The sequence below is a fragment of the Octopus bimaculoides genome, chromosome 9 (assembly GCF_046866305.1).
Source record: "Octopus bimaculoides isolate indiv1 chromosome 9, ASM4686630v1, whole genome shotgun sequence".
In the NCBI taxonomy this organism is placed as follows: domain Eukaryota; kingdom Metazoa; phylum Mollusca; class Cephalopoda; order Octopoda; family Octopodidae; genus Octopus; species Octopus bimaculoides.
Window position 1 is genome coordinate 90,134,726 of NC_142936.1, and position 22,465 is coordinate 90,157,190.

Below are 22,465 nucleotides of genomic sequence, written 5' to 3' on the forward strand. Positions count from 1 at the left end.
CAATCATAGATCGTCAACATCAAATTATAAAACTTCCTGCTTCATTACAAGTTGCATGTGTACAAGTCCACACAGAGGTTCTAATTCCACAGATACTAACCTCATCATCATTTTATATTGCTTTCCATCCTGACATTGGTTGACTGAGTTCTCACAGTCTGAGCAAGTTCTAATTTAGAGTTACTATCTTCCTAGAGGGCTCAAAGGACTATAATCTAATTTGTATGTTACATTTTTAGCATAGCTACCCTTCATAGCATCAATCACTTTGCAGAATACACTAGATGCATTTTATCATGACACCTATACATGAAGACACCTTGAAGTTACTACACACCTTTCTGTCAGACATTTGTACAATGAAAGATGACAATTCATATAGAATACAGGTGAACTATGAATTTAGGTTTAAATCATGTCTAGACAACTTATAAAATTATAATCATTCAGGCTGTTAACCTCATTGTTAGAGATTAAAGATTTCTAAGTATTTACATCATCATCATCATTTAACGTCCACTTTCCCTGCAGGCATAGGTTGGATGGTTTGACAGGAGCTGACCAGCTGAAGGTCTGTTCAGGCCCCATGTCCATTTTGGTGGGGTTTCTATGGCTGGATGTCCTTCCTAACGCCAACCACTTTACAGAGTGTACCTGGGTGTTTTAATACAGCACCAGTATGGGTGCTATTTACATGGCATTAGCACCTACAAACCTGCAAGATTAGGGATGCTCAGCTGGAGAGGGTTTCAGAGGATGAGCCTGTATGCAAGGGCAATCAGGCTTTTACTTAGTTTGACAGGTCTTTTCAAGTACAGCAAACCACAGGGAGTCTCGAGGCCCTATCATCCCCTCCTTGAGTCCCAACATCTGTAGATCCTTTCTCACCACTTCGGCCCACATCTTTCTGGGTCTACTCATTCCACGTTCCCTCTACAATTAGAGACCAGCACCTCTTGGTGCAACTGTCTTCATTCATATGCATTACATGGCCATACCAATGCAGTCTTCTCTCTTGCATGTTATATCTGATGCTATGTATACCCAGTTTTTTCTCTGCAGACATGGATTGGACAATTAGGCATAAACTGGCAAGCTTGGCAGTGTTTCTATGGCTGGATGCCCGTCTTAATGCCAACTACTTCACAGAGTGTCCTGAGTGCTTTTTATGTGGCACTGACACTAGTGAAGTCACTAAGTAGCTTGTAAGAAAAGACTACCACAACTTATCAGGGAGTAGTATTGAGTGAAGTGGCTTTGCATCAGAAGATGAGATGAGATGTTAAAGTATGATAAAAGAAATGCCTTGCAGTAGGGGAGAGAGAGGGTTACTCTAGGCAGAAAAGAGAGGAGATGGTGAAGATGTGACAGAGTGTACCCTCAAGTTAAAGGAAGATGAATATAGAAGTGGTATGGATGGGTAAGTTCGTGGGTGTATTAGTGGTAAATGGCAGACGTACAGAGATGGGGGTATTTCCACTAAATTTCAATTGTTTTTATCTATGATCACCTATAAAGAGTTTTACTGATATCAAAACATGTGCTAGGAACCACTATTCTGAAATTAAAATTAATAACATTTTTGTATCTAAGGTCTCAATAGCATTTAAACCTGAAATCCATGATGTGTTGGTGAAAGTGAAGTGGTGAGAGCTATGAAACCCTAGAGATTCACAAAATTAATACTTAGTACAGTGGAGTGTATTGGTAAGATAAAATATGTTTAAATACCACCCACCTCTAAATGTCTTTCATGAGACAAAGTTCTTGTATCATAACATTAAGTAGATGAGAGATATTCAGTACCCCTGGCGAAGACAACGGTTTAGCATAGATGTACCTGCATGATTTAGTACTCATTCCAAAGAACTAAATAAACTGAAGTAGTGGCAAAATGAAATTCTCTGTTCAGAGTTCTGTGAGTGAACTCATGATGACTGACCTTTTATCCACAGGGCCTTCTCACTCCTACTGCTTATACTGAGACTGAAGAAACAGAGAGAGAGACAAATACATCTGCTGGATGGGATACTAACCCACAGCCATCACGGTAACATGTACCATGCTTTGGCTAATTATTTTATATAGGTTGTCACAAGCAGAAAGACAACAGACACTGTCTGGACCCTCCCAGTGGAGCAAGCAAGGATGTGACAGCTGGAGAAAAGGATGCAGCAGTATTAAGTAAGTGAATGTTTTCAACTAAGTAAACTGTAGCACCATCTAAGGAAATGTTTTGCTCAAGGACACAATACACTGTGCTGCCCTAGAATTGAACCCATGACATTTATGATTATGAACCCAAGACCCTTACCACGAGGCCATGCTGTACTGTATTACTAACTGCTGTTGAGTAAACTAAAATAAAGACAAGCCTTGTTCACAGATACAAAATCCTCTTCAGTAATTAGTTTAATCATTTCATTTCTGCATTGTTGTTTTGAATGTGTGTATGGTGAAAGGGATGATAGAACATAAAAAATAAAACAAAAGAATGAAATAAAACATGCTTCATCTTACATCATCATCTTTGAGTTCTATAGATCCTGTACTCAGATTGGAGTTGTTATCCAAATGAGATACATGTGGATTGTGTTGTATTTGTGTTACCGGTGTAGCCTGTGGTTGTGATTGTGTCTGGCCATGTTGGTTTAGTGGCTGAAACTGAAACAGAAAGGAGAAAAAAAAAATTGTTTAAGCAATGCAAATTGTGTTCATATAGAGACAACAACAACATACATAAATGTGAGGGCATGGAGCTGAGAAAAATTAGTTCTGATAGAATGATGAAAGAAAAAGGACCAAAAAAAAAAAAAGTGTGTGTGTGTGTAGCATACATTTGGGAAAACTTGGTTCATCTAAGTAAAATCTCTCACAACAACCAAAATATATAAATGTGGATGTGTGTTTGTGTGTATTCTCATCTATTGACGACTGCTGGATAGATTGACAACTATCCAGGTACTACTGTCACACATTGGTATGGATTGAATAGTAAAGTTTCTAAATATACACACATGCATGGAGAAAGTCTCTACATGGTCACTCAACTTGCTAGAAATAGCAACCACACCTCCCTTAAATCAGGTTTACCCATATCAAAAGCAAAATGATGCACTGAACAAAGTAATAAGGTCCTCCAATTTGAATCCAAGTTTTCCTTTAACTGCCCTTTTACTTCATAAAGTAAAAACAGTTTCGTTTTCTTTTAAGAAAAAAGTACAAATGAAAAGACAATATACATACATACATACATAACACACACATATATACAAAACAGTAAGTCATACTTGGTGGCATTGCTTCTAAGATAGAGATAATTTAATCACAGGTTGATGGTAAAGTAAGAATTTTCTTGAGGTAAATGGATGGTTCACTGATTTAATACTGAAAAAATTATAATTATTTCACTAGTTGCTACAGTTCAAATATTTCACACCAGGATGAAACTTGTAGTCACTCTGAGGCCCTAAACCTTCCAACTGCATCTGATATATGCAGGAGTATATACACTATTAAAAGAAGGAAAACATTCAGTAAAGAATTATCCTAAAAGAAGAACTTGAAAAAAAATCAAACACCTTATTTGACCCTTCAACCTAGAATACAAAAACTATGTCCAACACCACCACCATCTCTACAAAGAAAGAAATCATCCAAAATGACAATGCAACTTTGTTGTAGAATGAAGTGCACTATGCCATTTAAGTTAAATGAATTCATTATCACAGTAATTAATTAACATTGTTACCATTATTAAGTTCTAGAATCCTAAGAAATCCTCTCCGCCACTTCTGCTGACATCATGACAACCCAAGATGATAACCTGACAAGAAGGAATGCTGGACACTTTTAAACCATCCAGTCCAGTATCTCACAAATAACATCTAATTTGTCCTATCAGTCCAAGGTTAATAATAAGTACCAGTAATACACAAGGCTATTTTTGACTCTACCTAGTCTCTTGCAAAATGAGCCCACTGCCTACCAAAATAGACATTTTTTTTTTTTTTTTTGGTAGTTTTGTGTCTTAGTAATTATTTACTATTATAATTATTACATTCTCAGTTCAAATCCCACAGGAGTTTATTTTACATTAAGGATCAATTTAACAAGAATTAGTGGCCAAAATTTAATCAACTATAACCCCACCCTTCAAAAATTTGTGGCCCTATGCCTGCCATACATCTTTGTTGTTGTTGCTATTATTATTATTATTATTATTATTATTATTATTTAATTAAAACTTTGATGCTAGAGTCTGTGTTCCTCCCTCAACCTGCTACAAATTTCTGTCTAATCTCCTTCAACCTACTATCGTCTTAGAAAGAAAAAAAGAATGCATTGTACATGAATTTGGATGCACAGGCTGATATAAAAAAAAAAAAGGATGGTCATGAATGGAACGCCTTTGATCATAGGTATATTTGGACTAAATCACAACAGTAACTTTGTTAACACTCTAGAAAAGCATGACTGACATAATATTTTACATCGTTAAAACAACAAAACCAAAATGATCGCCGCAATCAGCCGATCGGTGTTTATAACAATAACGATAATAATAATAATAATAATAATAATAATAATAATAATAATAACGGGGGTAAAAAAGGAAAGAAGGGTGCTTGTGCCTAAGAAATCGAAATCATGATCATTTGGGAAATCGATGGTGAAGAGTTAAAAGCTCAAACCAATTGAATTCATTATTCAATTTTGCTGCATTAAATGCAGTGAGACTGAGTAACAAGGTATGAACATCACAACATCTCGTTTTACTTCCAGCCCACCAAAATTACGATTCCATACATCGTTATTATTAGCAATCAATATTACAATCGACATCATCATCATCAACATCAGCATCACCACCACCACAATTATCATGTTTCTTTCGAATTTACTTCCAGTTATCCGCTTTAACATGACACTAACCTACGTAAAAGTTCATTGTTTTATTGCCACCGTAACATAAATTCAAGAAAGAAAAAATTAGACACACAAACATAAACCGAGTTAATATTTTTTTTTAAGGAAAAAAAATGAAAAAAATGAAAACTATTACAACAAACACACACACTCACACATATAAAAGACTTGAAGAGCAATTAATTAACAATGGACCGAAGTGATGGCTTTTCTGTATGTGATTGACTGCTACGAATGGTCAACCACATCTCTATCAACCTCTCTTTCACGCACATTAAACACACGAATACACCAATCTCTATACAAGACCCATGGTACCTCAACCTGCTCTGATACTCTGGCACTGAGAAGAATCTCTGGTTTTGAGAACTCATGGTTCCAGTCAGGGACAGCCATCACCACTAACCACAAATCGCGGTTATCTAGAGGGATCGTTCCGTGATTGTATTTCCCTGACAGACAGGAGACACACACAAACACACGAACACATAGTCACACATATACATACATACGTTCGTATATACGAACTCGATCACCCAAATCTTTTACACCGAGTAAAATATATGGCAACTCGAATCATAGTTCATTATTTATTTAAAGATTTGCCAATGTCAAAGAAAACTTTAGTTTACAGAAGACGGTGGCTAACAGACCATAGTTCCAATGGGGGACAGACATCAACAGCACACCGGGATTGCTCCCGTACCTACGGGGACCGTTCAGTTGTTTGTCCTGACTGCAGGATAGACGACGAACGGACGCAATCACGCACGCACTTACACACACACAGACAAACACTTACACAGACACACACACACGCATAAACACATAGTAACTTAAATGCACACATACATATATATACACAGAAATTCCTAGATTAGAACTACAGCCATCTTTAATACAGTTTAGGGTTTATTTCGACTGCCGTAAAATACCTTTCGTTTAATACACTAGAATTCATAAGATCGACTCAAAACTAAACAATATTATTATCATCATCATCGTTAACATTATTAGGTATAACCATTATGCAACTGATAAAAAAAAAACTACTACTATCATTACATGTATTGTAGTAGTGGTTGAGGGTGGTGTAGCAAATAGGTACAGCTCCCGGCGAACCATGATCGCTACCTGATTTCTATTGCTTTTAATTTCACGAAGATAAACTAACAAATGCAGAAAGACATAAATATCACGTCTCGTCGTAATACCTCCTCGTCCAACTCTGTCATTCTACAGAAATCATTAAGGCTGATTGTCAAATCTCGGCGGTCGAGAAACAGGAGTCGCGGTTTCGATTGTCAATGAAGAACCGCTATCGTGTTTCAATTCCGCTTTCGATTAAAATAAAAGAAAAAAAGAAAAGGAAATGAAAAAGGCGTGGACGGCCAAAACTCCATTTATTTTCTTCACCAATAAAGAAAAGTTTTGCGTGTGAAAAAAAAACATTTTTTTTTCCCCCATTATTCCAAGTTATTAACAGTTTGCTGATTCATGTATCACGTTCAAATCTCGCCGGGTTTAACCTCACCTCAGGACCAATTTAATTCAATATATAGCAACACAAAGGTGATTTTCTGTCAAGTTACTCTTCGTTTCATCTCTCATCTTATAAATTTATCAGTTTTATAAAACATATTAGATTTGGACAAACCATAATAATAATAATAATTATTATTATTATTATTATTGAAGTGTGGTAAAAGAATCAAAAGGGCCGATATATTTTAGTGAGGTGCCTTTATGTTCTGAGTTCAAACCCTGCCTGTACCATTCATCTTTCAAGGATCAATAAAATAGGTAGCGGGATCGATTAATTCGATTATAACACCACTTCTCTAAGAAAATCGTGGTGCTGTGCATATCTCAAAACAAAAAAAAAATTTGCCATCGTTATTATTAGTAGTAGCAGATTTATGAAAGATGGGGGGGGGGTGAGAGCGGTTGAATTGAAGAGTGACATAGTCAGTCAGTCTCCTGTCTTGTACGCTAATTTTATTTCTTTGTAACCGTGTGAGGAAGTAGGTGGGGCGATATATCAATTAATTTATCAATTTACTTAGATTTTCATATAAACGTTATTCGTAACACATTCGAGGACCTTTTTATTTATTTTTTTCCCAAGCGAAAAAAAAAAACACTAAAAAAAATACACCAAAAATTACGAGAAAAAATCCATAACGACTTCTTCCGGAAATCTTTGTTTCGATTGCTGTAACGTCTTTTTTTTTTTATATAACACTGCCCTTGTGGCAAATCTAGAATTATAACACTAAAACACTTCCATAGTTATCTATTGGTGTCTCACCAATATTTCGGTGGAACACATTAAGCCAAAGTTACCTCCCTTACCACCCGCTTCTTTTTTTCACCGCGTCGTCCAGAGAACGTGTTGTTTACCTTATAAACTGCAACACAACATTACGAATTAAATTAATTTTTAAAAACTCTACCTTTAAAAAAGATTTGCTAGGTATACGGTTTTGATGTGAAATAGAAAAAACCGCCAGTAGCTGCTGAAATTAAAAGAATTTGTCATACAAAAAAAAATGTGTTTATTCAAAGACGGTTATGTACACGCTAGGGTATTTAACACAAAAAAGTCGAAATCTACAATGGAAATAACTGTCCTAAATATATACGAATTTCCTTAAATTTATTGCAACCACTTTAAATATTTCAAATTTCGTAACCGAATCCGATTTTCATCATCATTTTTTTTTTTTTACAAAATAATCAGGTGAAAATTTAAAATATTTCAAGTGGTTGGCAGAAATTTTAAAATATCCAAATATATATGTATATATCTATATATGATAAAATACTATATTGTGTTTTATTGAAGAAGGGAAGAAACAGAAAGTGAAGATCTCGTGTTTGTACTATTTACATGGTGAATGAAAACAGGAAGTGAGGTTTGTAACCTATATCAATCTACTTCCGGTTCATATTTGTCAGCCGTTTCGCTTGTTTAGCAAAGCCGTGTTTTTATCGTCGCTCCATCGGCATGAAACATTCAAAATAAATAAAGAAGAAAAAATCAAATGCACAGTTGTGAACATCGTTTATTACTTTAGTTTCGAAAAATAAAGCCATATTAGATAATTACTGTTTATTTTTTTGTAACACTCGGCTACGCAACAAATGTAAATAGTTGAATTCGATCAATTTTTCTTGTCTGTCTATCATTGACAAAAAACTGGGTTAGGGCCGGTATGGATGTTAAATGTTGACAATAGAGATATAAATACCTCCCTGAACATGATTCCCATAAGAATATGGTAAATTTTTATGTGGTAGGGAAGGAAATAAGACTGAATGTCGTTACTGGGCAAATAAGAATTATTTACCAAACAACTTCAGGCGGAGGTGGTGGCGATAGAAAAAAGAAGAAAGAAAATATTTTAACGTATGATTTGATCGCTGAAAGTGGATTATCCTTAGATAAGAAACACTAATATGGCTATCAAATTCCAATAGAATAATTTGGTGTAAAAATTAAAATATCTTTAGAATTATGAATTATAACAGCATGTAAAAACTTAGATGAAATATAAAAGGAATTTCTGACATATTTATAAAGTAAAGGTATCGTCGATAGAATTTGTCGAAGTACTTTTGACTCGGTGTTTCTCAGAGAAAGGCGACTTGGAAGCCGTTGAAAACTGAAAAGAGGCGGACAAACTGCCATGTTTAATAAAACTGAAATAGTCCAAAAATGTACACCTGTACAACACCATGGTGAAGAAAAACGAATTAGATAAATGCAAAATCTTTGGTCTTGTCATTAACAAATAGGGTTGCAAAACATTCAACTGACATTGAGAGGAGACTGGTATTTGTCAATGGGAGAGTCATGGGAAAATTGCATCCGCAGGACACCTAACGAAAAATTACCTTGAGTTTTTTTTTTTCTTTTTCTTTTCTTAAGTAGTGTTGCTCGTTTAATGATGTATTATGTCTTATGCGGCTCGTTTCTTATTAAAGGTTGCCTGCGCCTGATCTAGGCAGAAGAGCGGAAAATCGTCCCTAGAAGAACTTCACAAATAATAGGCATCTAGAAGTTTCGCAACTAATCCTTTTCTGTAAATCAAGATTTTTTATTTTCATATATAATATATAAATATGTACATTTTTTGGAACATTGTCATTTTATAAGATTCTGCTGGCAAATTTTAAAATTAACATACACATTTATTTACATGAAAGGAAATTACAGGAGAACTTTCATCTAATTCTTCCAAATCTTTCTGTTAAAACTGTATTGAAACCATTTGTGGGGATTTTTTATCACAAAGGCATAAATCGATTTAATCTTTACTATTGCATGTCTCCAAACAAAATTTTAACTAAGAACAGAAAATGATAATAATTAACCTAGGAAAGATGTGATATATTCTATCTATCATTCCACGATTTATTGAAACTGTCTTCCAATTATACTATTATTTACTACAACATTCTACCAGTTTCCCACAATTTTGTGTCAAATTCTCCATACTATTCCACTATTTACTTCCACCTTCTACCATTTTTGTCACATTCTATCTATTTATTGGAGCAGTGCCACAACACTGCCCTCATAAATATACCAAGATCTATTATGTTATAATTCCGCCACAAAAATTGGCAACTGTGCCACAAAGAATGCTGACCACTAATCCATAAAACATCCTCATTCCAACTGAATTAGCCTTAAATGAAGAACACATACAAAAGTTGCAGGACAAGCCATTCTTTGAGAGCAACAAAGTCATAGCAATACATAAAATTAAATTACTCCACTCTCTCATAGGCTAAGGAGAAAGAAAAAGTTCTTGTTTCTCCAAAAGATGACATTATCTAGAAAATTGGAAATACTTCTTCCAACAGTATACTAACATCAAAAACTTTACACTTTACCTGTGAAGTGAAATTGGTAATGGCGGAGCCTCCATGTGGTTGTTTAATCTACAAGAAATAGCAGTCAAATCTCTTGCATGAATGTACACACACATCACCATCATCATCCATTTCCCATGCTGGCATGGGTTGGACAGGTTGACAGGAGCTGGTAAGCCTGAGAGCTGCACCAGGCTCCAGTTACCTGTTTTAGCATGGATTCTATGGCTGGATGCACTTCTTAATATCAACCGCTTTACAGAGTGTACTGGATACATCTTATGTGGCACCTGGACGGGTGCTTTATATCAGGGTTGCACCTTCCACAGCTTCATTGATTTTGATCAAGGTTTGCTTAGGTCATAGCTGACCTGTGGCTAAAAAAACAATTATGACTATCATGGAAATACTTAGTGACGGAGGGGCTGGGGGCTAGAATTTCAAGTGCCAGGTACAGAATTCGATCTTCAGAAGAGGTTGGTCAAAGAGCCAAACTTGCCGTCTTCAATTTGATAATTGTGCCTTTGCTCGCCTTTAGTCATGAATGTCGGGCATTGACAGAAAGATCATGATAGCAAATACAAGAAGCAAAAATGGAGTTCCTCGTCTGTATCTTTGTGTTTGTCCCTCACCATTACTTGGCAACCAGTGTAGGTTTACTTATGTCCCTGTAACTTACCAGTTCAGCAAGGGGGGGGGGTTTAGAATAAGTACTGGACAGTGCTCCAGCATGGCCACAGTCGATAGACTGGAACAAGTAAAAGATGAAATGTAAAAGTGTGTGTGCATCCATGCTGAGGAGGTTACATAGTTAATTCAATGCTTTAATGACTGTTTGTAAAATGTTCTTTCTGTGTTATTCAGATGAGAATATGCAGTGTCAATGACCTCCGTGGGTTTTCCCGGACTGATGCAATTCTTATGATCAAATGCCCAGTTTACACATCGGCAGCAAATACCTTTGAGTGGATTTCAAAATACTCAAGAGTTTTCAGAGTGGATAGAGTTTTAGTAACTAACATTTTAATGTATTTTTGCAGACACTTAGTGGGTGTTTTGATATACAACTTAAACACAAAAACATGTTACTTCGTTACTGTATTTGGTTTGCAAGATTCTTGATGTGAATTCATGTGTTCAAACAAATTTTGTTGTGTCTTGGGAAGGTCACTGCACCAATATTAACAATAACACAAGCACTGGTTCAATATCACTTCTTTATTGTTAGTCACTCGGTTAAATATCTAACTAATTGATTGTTTGTTTAATGTGCCAGTGAAACAATCAATTCCTTATGCTTTTCTTTTCATTTGACTGCGGCCATGCTGGAGCATCGCCTTTAGTTGAACAAATCGACCCTAGGACTTATTCTTTGTAAAACTGGTACTTATTCTATCGGTGTCTTTTGCTGAACCACTAAGTTACGGGAACGTAAACACACCAACATCAGTTGTCAAGCGATGATGGTGGTGGGAACAAACAAACACACACATGCACATATATATATATATATATATATATATATATATATATATATATATATACGACGGTCTTCTTTCAGTTTCCATCTACCAAATCCACTCACAAGACTTTGGTCTCAGCCTGAGGCTATAGTAGAAGACACTTGCCCAAGATGCTATGCAGTGGAACTGAACCTGGAACCATGTGGTTGGAAAGCTAACTTCTTACCGCACGGCCATGCCTGCACCTATTGGTCATTTGTTAGTCAAAGTCCTTTTGTCACTATTTACAACCTTTTCAATAATCTACCCTCTCTCTTCAAGATCTGCTCTGAGTCTGATACATTACTCTTTTGGAAATTCTTGTGCTACCATTTATGTAATAAGGCAACTTTGATTTGAGGATTTTAATTGCAATATGAATAATTTAACTTGAAAAAAAAAAGAAGTGGTTTTGGGTTAAGACATACAGACAGAGTAAATTATTGCTGAAACTTAGCAATGTATGTCATGAAGTTGACCGAGAGGGGTGGAGGATTCACCATACATCCCTCCTCTCTTTTCAAAGAATAAAAAAAACATACACACAACTACTTTGATAAACAACACAAAATAAAATCTCCAAGACAAAAGACCTGAAACAGAAGGTGGGTGGGGAGTGATAAAACAAAAACGAAACAAAAAAAAGGCTGGAAATTTTGAGGGGAGGGGCTAAGTTGATTACAGCAACCCCAGTTTTTAACTGGTACTTATTTTATTGACCCTGAAAGGATGAAAGCAAAGTCAACCTCAGAGGAATTCGAACTCAGAATGTAAAGACAGACGAAATGCCGCTAAGCATTTTGCCTGGCGTGCTAACAGTTTTGTCATCTCGCCACCTTAATAATAATAATAATCCTTTCCATGATAGGCACAAGGCCTGGAATTTGGGGGAGGGTACTTATTTTATCGACCTCTGAAAGATGAAAGGCAAAGTTGACCTCAGAGGAATTTGAACTCAAAATATAAGAAGGACAGACGAAAGAATAATAATAATAATAATGATTTCAAATTTTTGCTACAAGGGCTGCTTGGAGGAGGGGATTAAGTCGATTACATTGACCCCCAGTGTTTCACCAGTACTTAATTTATTGACCCTGAAAGGATGAAAGGAAAGTTGACCGCAGTAGAATTTGAACTCAGAATAAAGCAACGGATGAAATACCCCAAGGCATTTCGCCCAGCATGCTAACAACTCTGCCAGCTCGCTGCCCTTAATAATAATAATAATAATAGTCCTTTCTACTAAAGGCACAAGCTCTGAAATTTGGGAAGAGGGGACTAGTCAATTACATCAACCCCAGTACGCAACTGGTACTTAATTTATTGACCCTGAAAGGGTGAAAGAAAGGCCAAGTCGATCTCAGCAGAATTTCCTGTGCCAAATAATAATAATAATTCTTTTATTGGCCACAAGGGCTAATATAAATAATAATAATAATAATAAACTCTTGTAAGGGAGAGAAAGAAGGCAAAAGAAATCAATCTATTCAATTTTCCAAAAGATATGGAACATTCAAGTTTCCAGTTGTTTTAATTGACAATTTCCAGGAAGGTACAAGAATCAAACACACACACATACAAACATACAACACACATACTCTCTCTTTCTTTACATCTTTCCATTGGCACCCTTGTCTCTATCGCTAAAAAAAGACTTCTGCAATGCAATAGAGAAAGAAAGAAATGTGAAACAGTAAAAAGGAGACCAATCACATCTTAGTGTTGATGGCCAGAAAGCAAACATCACAGTGAATGCCAGCTTTTTTTTAACAGAAACCTATGACATCAGTGAGAGTAAATTGGGTGATTTTTTTGTTTTTTTGTTACTATCACCTCAACTTGACCTTACATGAGGGGGAGGAGATGAGAAGAGAAGATGATAGAGAGAGGGAAGAAGAGAGACAGTGAGAGAGAACCAAGAAAAATAAACACAGATTACAAATACACACATCTCTCTCTCTCTCTCTCTCTCTCTCTCTCTCTCTCTCTCTCTCTCTCTCTATATATATATATATATATATATATATATATATATCCACATAGACTCACATACAAACACACACATCAATATACAGACACACATCAATATATAGGCATACACACACACACACACGTCAACTGATACCTTGAAATTTATATTGGTACAAATATACTTAAGTCTGAAACAGAAAAGTATAGTTTGGCAAAACCACTTTACAGACAAAAGGGGGGGAGAAAGAGAGAGAGAGGTAAAGAAAGATAAGGTGAAAGATCTAGAACAAATTCAAGAAGTTTGGTTCAATGAGTGGATTTTGGGGGGGGGGGGGGTCCATCTTCACAAACCTGCAGAACTAACAAATACTCTATTTTCCTATTTTCCAGCAAACAAGTTGACTGTTTCAGACCAAAATTTACATCCCCCAAAAAGGTAGATTGATTTATACACCAAGATGGCTTTAGCAGACCAAAAATTCCATGTGAGCTGCAGAAAGATATAAAAAAGCTAGCAATGATGTTTACTATATGCTACATCGACTTCTATGCTGTAAAATATGGTACCTCTACGAGAATGTTGAACATGCTAGAAATATTAGCCAAATACTCTTTATAAAACAGACACATTAGATTAAGTAGTACTGGCTATAAAAACAATTGGAATGGGTAGAGCTGGAATTTTCTTTGAGCAGAGATTTGCTTTGGACTACACAGACAATAACCTGTATTGGAAGGACAATGATTGTGTATCACTGCTTATAGATATTTTGGATATGACTAGAATGTTCTGGAGATGGCAATGCATATTTGAAATGGTTGTCAGATTGGCAAATTTGGTGCAGGCATGTTTTGCAACTAAGTGGTTTTGAGTTCAATCCTACCATGCAGCACTTGAAATAAGTGTATTTTACTATAGCCACAGGTCAATCAATGTCTTGTGAGTGAATTTGGTAGCCAGAAACTGAGTGGAAGCCTGTTGTGTGTGGGTGGGTGGGTGTGTGTAGCCTTTCTTTTATTCTTTTACTTGTTTCAGTTATTTGACTGTGGTCATGCTGGAGCACTGCCTTAAAGAGTTTTGTAGTCAAAGAAATCAACCCCAGGACTTATTCTTTGAAAGCTTAGTACTTATTCTATCGGGGGTCTTTTGCCGAACTGCTAAGCTAGGGGGGACGTAAACAGTATCTTCTACTATAGCTTCAAGCCAACCAAAGCCTTGTGAGTGGATTTGGTAGACAGAAACTGAAAGCCTGTCCTGTGTGTGTGTATTTGTTCCCCCAACATCGCTTGACAACCGATGCTGGTGTGTTTGCATCCCCATCCTTTAGCGGCTCGGCAAAAGAAACCGATAGAACAAGTAATAGGCTTACAAAGAATAAGTCCAGGGGTCGATTTGCTCGACTAAAGGCGGTGCTCCAGCATGGCCACGGTCAAATGACTGAAACAAATGAAAGAACAAAAGAATATATATACTCACACACACACACACACGTGTATAATTTGATCTTCTCTAAGATGCTCCTTGTAACCAATTTGGAGATTTACTTTGGATACTGACATGAAACGTGCTATATATCTAATGGTGAATGTGTGTGTGTGTGTGTGTGTGCATGTACACAGATGTGTCATGACAGAAATATTCATATTTCAATAAGAGGTTACAGCATTGTATATTCTACAAGATTTAATTTAAAATCCCTTATGAACAGCATAGAGTACTTTACAAAATTAATTCATTTACATTTACTCTCAAAGAGATGTTGTAAGCATGAATATATATTACACTTGTTCCAGGTTAATTCCACTTGTTCTGTTGCGTTTCATTTCTGTTACTAAAACATAACAAATTGTACTACTATAAATTATATATAATATATTTATAATACTGTATAGCTGTATATTATATATAAATATTTCAGATCACATATGAAATACTATAGCACAGCAATACTATAAATTCTGTAGCATATTGAAATACTATGTTGCTATATATTAAATATATTATAGATTTTATTTTGTATATTATAACACTATACTATTTATAAATTATCATTGATATAACTGGGTTACTATAGATTTTAACACAGTAACTACTATAAATTATCTGTGACATACTTAGGTTGTACTGCCATAGATTATAAAGGATATACTATAACACTGTACTGCTATAAATTACGTATGATATACTGTGTGGTAATAGGTTTACTTCCCAACCACATGACTCTTGGTTCAGTCCCCATGTGTGGCACCATGGGCAAGTGACTTTCGTTATAGCCTCTGACCGACCAAAGTTTTGTGAGTGGATTTGGAAGACAGAAATTGAATCAAGCCTCTCTCTCTCTCTCTCTATATATATATATATATATATATACATAAACACACACACATACATACACGCAGACATACATGTACATATATATGTGTTTGTCCCCAGCACGCCCCTTGACAAGTGGAGTTGGTTTGTTTATGTCCCTATACCTTAGGAGTTCAGTAAAAGAAGCTAATAGAATAAGTACCGAGATCAATTAGTTTAACGAAAGCCTTCAAGGTGGTGCCCCAGCATGGCTACAGTCCAATGATTGAAAGAAATAAAAAATACTCAAACACTACACAATTGTAAATGATATATAACACACTATAAATACATCACAACTACAAAATTAATTGTTTAAGACTATAAAACTTCTCTTTTTCCACTAATGATTGTGAATGTAACATGAAATACCAAGATGTCAGACTAATCCATATATCAGGAGTTAGCAAACCAGGGTAAATTACCACAAGTGGGGTAAAAATGAAATTCTTGTGGGTAATGAGGATCTAGGATGTCGGTCAAGTTGATCTCTTAGAAAGTCTATAAGCCACAGTCACTGAGGCACTATATTACAATGAAGGAATCACAGAACAAGACTGTAAGGTAATAGTTTACTAATAAAGACCAATAACTACATCACCATAACACATACAGTATAGGGTAGAGAAATTGTTTTTGTAAATTAATTAGCTAAAAAGAGAAATATTTGGCTTCAGATCTTAAAACAAAATATCAACTGACAACTGTTATGGGCTGGGAAAGGTTAAAGCGAATGATGTGCCACTTATGAAGAACAGTTTTAACCCTTTTGCTAACAATCTGGCTGAAACCGGCTCTGGCTCTGAGTACAAATGTCTTGAATTAAAATCTTCCACCAAACCTTAGTCACAATTTATGTTCCTAACACTAGCTGAATGATAACTTTACTAAATTCTTTGTTATATTTAAACTGAAAGAAACACAGAGCATCTCAAAATAAATATAATAATGAAAGGTTTAAATATGTGTTTGCTTCTGTTTGATTGGCCCCTTGGTAAGATGTAATAGCAGGGGCTCTGTAGTGTAACTGGTAACACTTGGCAAGGTGACAGGTACATGGATCAAACCACACACTGGGCCTGTTACTCATCTTTTTCCAAAAGTGAACTATTGTTTGTAATGTTGACCACTAAGAATGGAATCTGAAGACAAAGATGAGAGAGTTTGAGCTGAGGGAGGGGGATAACATGAAAAGGAGGGAGAGAGGAGAAAGAAGAGGGATGGGAAAGCAAAGGAGAGAGGGGAGGTGGGTGAGTTTGGGAGAGGAAGGAAAGAAAGGGAGAGAAAGAGAGGTGATTTAATAACATAAAACACATAGTCTGGTGCTCTACCATTTCTGGCATTTGCCATCATCAAAATTGTGTGAAATGTTAACTAATATTTTAATCTTAATGTTCTTTAAGAGGCTTAAATATCAAATAGTGTTTACAAATAAATATAATTAACAACACACACACACACACACACACAAAATGTGCACTCATACATCTGTACAAACACACGCTTACAGTTGTCCACCAAACCTGGTGAAGATTATCCTCTTTACTTACACACACATACACACACACACACACAAACTCTGGTATAAATTACTTGTTCACTAGAAAACAATTAATTTTCATGAATAATTAAGAAAACATGGAGAAGCAGCTCAGTTGTTGACAATTTAATAAATTTACCAAACGAGGAGACAGCAAGAACAACAACAAGTAGACATGAAAAACGAGGGAGAAAAACAATAGATTTTTAAATTCCTATTTTCACTAGTTTTGAAATTTAATTTGCACAAACTTTTTATTGGTTTCCTTTTTTTTTTTTCTTTTTTAAAGAATTCCAATGTTAGAGAGAGTATAATTTGAGCAAAACATAATTGAACAAAATAAATAAATAAATAAAATGATTTTCTACAATCTTGAAAAACAGAAGGAATTTAAAATCTACAAAAATAAAAATAATAATAATAATAATAACAATAATAATAATGATTCTGCACCAATGTAGCTGTGTGGTAAGAATCTTGCTTCCAAATTTTGTGGTCTTGGGTTTAGTTCCACCGCATGGCAGCTTGAACTAGTATCTTTCACTACAGCCCCATAACAAACAAAGCTTTGTGAGTGGATTTGGTAGAAGGAAACCGAAAGAAGCCTATCGTGGATGTGTGACTGTGTGATTTAGTCTCTGTCCCCATCATTACTAGACAACCAGTGTTGGTTTGTTTTCATCCTTGTAACTTAGTAGCTCAGCAAAAGGAGACCAATAGAATAAGAACCAAGCTTTAAAATAAGTACTGGGACCAGTATGCTTGACTAAAACCCTTTGAGGCGGTGCCCCAGCATGGCCGCAGTCTAAAGACTGAAACAAGTAAACGATAAAGAAGTACCATGTTGAAAAGACCTACAAAGCTGATTACAGTAGAATTTTCAATATTATAAAAAGGAGGGGCAGCAGATGTGCAGAACCATATGAATAACTAACAAAATGTTTTCCATGATTTAGTTATGACCCTTTACATTCCAAGATGAAACTCTGCCAGGATCAACTCTGCCTCTCATTCTATCAGCATTAGTAAAATAAAGAATCTCTGTTAAATAGTGTGGTTTACTTAACCCATTCATTGCAAAATCCAGTTTCATGGTTATTCCAGTAATTACCTTATCTAATGGCCTAAAAGACACACGAGTGCATAGGATGCACCCTAACCTAGGCTGTACTTTTGTAAAATAAATTACAACTAAAATAATGCTTTAATTCCTCTACTTACCTGTATAACTTTGTTATTACTGGTAATTATAAGCAATTTATTGCATCCACATTCGATATAAACATATCGTAGACGATTGTTCACCAATAGATGGCAGCACACGTTTTGTAGATGTACATACCATTTTGAGCAAGTTTTGAGACTACATTGAGTGCATTGGACGCAAAGGGTTTTTTAAGCCATTTTTGGGTAAAAAAAAGGTGCATCTTATAGGCCTTCAAATACAGTGTGTTAAATCTTTACCAAAAAGTAGAATTAGTATTTTCTGCAAATCATGTTTGTGTCAGTAAACTTGACACATCTCAAAGGGAAATATTTTCAAACACGACACGTCCCAGCAAAAGTTAGGATAGTGTATCAAACTGCTTTTCATAGTTAATTCTCTTATTCTTTTACTTGTTTCAGTCATTTGACTGCTGCCATGCTGGAGCACTGCCTTTTAGCTGAACAAATCAACCCCAGGAATTATTCTTTGTAAGCCTAGTACTTATTCTATCGGTCTCTTTTGCCAAACCGCTAAGTTACAGGGACATAAACACACCAGCATCGATTGTCAAGCGATGTTGGGGGGGACAAACATAGACACACAAACATATATATATATATATATATATATATATATATGTGACGGGCTTCTTTCAGTTTCCGTCTATCAAATCCACTCACAAGGCTTTGGAGTAAAAACCTACAGAATTGGTCCCTAGAGTAATGGAAGAATGTTATTTTCTCAAACAAGTCATCCTTTACCCTATTTCTGACCACTGACCAAGTATACATGTGGAAACAGCCAAAAGCAGCATTTGACCCAGACTGCCTTCTTCCAACTGTTAAAAATGGAGGAGGATCTGTGATGATCTGAGGAGCTATAGCTTGGAAATCTGCCAGCACAATAATTTCCCTTCATGGCAGAATTAATAGTCAAGACTATTCAAGCATTTTATCTGATCAAATTCATCTTATGGTTGTGGAACTGTTTCCAGAGGGAAATGCAATCTTTCAGGATAACGCACCAATTCACACAGGTAAAGTTGTTACTGAATGGCATAACGAACATTCTAGTGAAGTTGAACATCTTATCTGGCCACCACAGTCCCCAGATCCCAATATTATTGAACATTTATGGTGTATTTGAGAAAAACAAGTAAGGAGTCAATATCCTCAACTACAAGAACTGGGGACTGTTTTAGCTGAAGAATGGATAAAAATTCCTTTGGAAACAATTCAAACTATCTACAAGTCCATACCGCATTGAATTCAAGCTTTAATTACTGCCAAATTACTTCTACACCATATTAAAATTAATTTGTTTGAAATTTTAATGTTTCCATTATTTCGTCCAACCCCTGTGTATATATGAAAGGCTTCTTTCATTTTCTGTCTACCAAATCCACTCATAAGGCTTTGGTTGGCCCGAGGCTTTAGTAGAAGACACTTGCCCAAGGTGCCATGCAGTGGGACTAAACCCGGAACCATGTGGTTGGGAAGCAAGCATCTTACCACACAGCCACTAACTACTAGAATAAACCATATTTTAATTATTCAGAATGAAAGAATCACATTACAGATCAAATTTTCTTTCTTTCTTTCCTCCTCAAATCTAGCAGAAGATGCAGAAGGAAACATTAACTAGAAAATATTCAGTTAAGCAAATGTCTCCTACAGCATTGTAAATTGGTTGCTTTTGAGTTGGAATGAAATACATTTGATTCCAATCAAAAAAATCTAGAGATGATGATGATGATGATGATGAAGAAGAAATGGTTAAGAAGTGAAAAGGAGAATGAGTGGAAGAAGAAGAACGAAGGACAGAGGAAAATATAATGAATTTCAGGAAAGAGGGGAATAAGTAGTAAAGAATGATCTAGAAGCAAAAACAAAAAAAAAAGGAATGAGAGAGAGAGGAAGAATTGGGGGAAATAGAAGCAGAATTGGAAAAAGAATTAGAAGAATAACAAGCAAAGAAACAAGAAAATAAAAAGATAGGTAAAGAAGGAAGAAATTTGTTCAATATATCATGAAAGTGTGTGTGTGTGTGTGTGAGAGAGAGAAAGAGAGAGAGAGAAGTAACTGTTGAGCAGAATGTTAAACACGGCAGCAGATAATAAATATATTATGCAACTTAATGGGATTGTCTTGGCAGCATTGTACATCAAATTACTTACTTCCTAAAACATACTAAATTTCCAAACTGTAAATCCAAAGGCAGTGAGGTTTCATAACAACAACAACAACACTGACGATGATGATAATGATGATGGTGATGATGATAGTGATGATGGTGATAGAAACAATGATGATGATGATGGTGATGATGGCGATGATGATGATGATGAAGTAAATATATTCAGTTTAAGCAGAATTCAACACAGATTTAGCAAACTACTATTAACCAACATTTCTATTTTTAGATTTAGAAAATATTCTGTGTTTTGTTTGTTTTTGAACTCCACTAGATTTGAGAGAGAGAGATAGATAGATAGATGGAAAGAGAGAGAGAAAGGAGAGAGAGAGAGAGAAAGGAGAGAGAGAAAGGAGAGAGAGAGAGAGAAAGAGAGAGATAGTATGTTTGTGTGTGTGTGAACATGTGTCTGCGAGTGTGCATGTGTATGTGAGCATGGATCTATGGGTGTGAATCTCTGCACCAACGTGCGTGTGTGTGTGTGTGTGTCTGCAAGAGAATGTCTGTTAATGTGCATGAGGCTATGTCTACGTGAGTGAGAGTCTCTATGGGTGTGTATGTGAAAGCATGTGTGTGCGAATGTCTGTTGATGTGCATGAGTGAGTGTACATCTGTATGTGTGGGTATCTCTATGTATGTGAATATCTATGTGTGTGTGTGTGAGTAAGAGAGAGGTTATAGGCAAATCCAAATGGTTAATGAATTGGTTTTGCAATCACCAAGGCCCAGATCTGACCTGATCCGATCCAACGGAATGGTTCTTTAATGCTATTCTTACCATGTTTCTGCTGAAATATTCTTTTATTCTTTTATTCTTTTATTTGTTTCAGTCATTTGACTGCGGCCATGCTGGAGCACTGCCTTTAGTCAAACAAATTGACGCCCGGATTCATTCTTTGTAAGCCTAGTACTTATTCTAAGTTACGGGGATGTAAACACACCACACCAGCATCGGTTGTCAAGCGAAGGTGGGGGGGGGGGGGACAAACACAAACACAAACACATGACGGGCTTCTTTCAGTTTTCCTCTACCAAATCCACTCACAAGGCTTCGATCAGCCCGGGGCTATAGTAGAAGACACTTGCTCAAGATGCCACACACTGGGACTGAACAGGGAACTATGTGGTTGGTAAGCAAGCTTCTTACCACACAGCCACTCCTGCTTTTGTGTTAATTAATTTTGAAACTAATGAAGAATTTAGCGTAAAATAACTTTGTTGTTATTAACTTGGTATTTGAAACATAAATTAACATGAAATTTTAATAGAAAGTTTCAATTTAGATCACTCTAATTCTTTTAGTGTTCAGATTATTCAAGCAGCTACAATGTGTATTTATTCACATCGTTTTGAATTTATCCTGCATTGAGATTTCGATGTTCAAAATGACATTGTAGGGAAGGTGTGAGATGGCAGATCTGGCCAGTTTAAACATTAAACATTTGACCAGGATATGGCCGGATCAAATGCTAAAGGGTTAAAGCAGTAAGTTTACATCAAAGGACCAGGAACAGTCTTAAGATAGTTGGTATCCAAAGGTTAACGCAAAGGTCTCTAACTACCACCCATGCTCTGCAAATTAAACTGGCTAAGATGGGGACCACAACAAAGGTGTCTTCAATGGATTGTGGCTTTTATTCTAAGGGGTGGCCTTGGTTTTGACATACACAGTGTTATAATGATTCTGTTGCAGTGGTTCCCAACCTTTTTTTATGCCCCGCACCCCTAAAAACTTTTAATATGTTCTCGCACCCCTTAAAGTAATAATGTATATAAGAATAAAGGTGCCCAGAGCAATTGCCCTCTTTGATCCCCTATAAATAAAATGCAGCTCAGCTCACACCCATTGGAATGCTATCTTGCATCCCCGAGGGGTGCAAGCACCC

At 36.0% G+C, this 22,465-nt stretch overlaps 1 protein-coding gene across 18 annotated transcripts in view; it reads right to left on the reverse strand.

Moving 5' to 3' along the window:
- Positions 1-22,465, reverse strand: part of LOC106869835 (serine/threonine-protein kinase tousled-like 2) — a 221,815-nt gene that overhangs the window by 136,356 nt on the left and 62,994 nt on the right. For 12 of the 18 annotated variants that reach the window (XM_089358012.1, XM_089358005.1, XM_089358008.1 and 9 more), the window contains one exon: positions 2,521-2,664. In XM_089358012.1, coding sequence (XP_089214138.1) covers positions 2,521-2,664 — 144 coding nt within the window. Of the gene's footprint in view, positions 1-2,520; positions 2,665-3,751; positions 3,822-5,247; positions 5,406-8,829; positions 9,016-22,465 lie in introns of those variants that run through there. The other 6 variants (XM_089358019.1, XM_052970857.2, XM_089358016.1 and 3 more) reach the window with 5 other exon arrangements.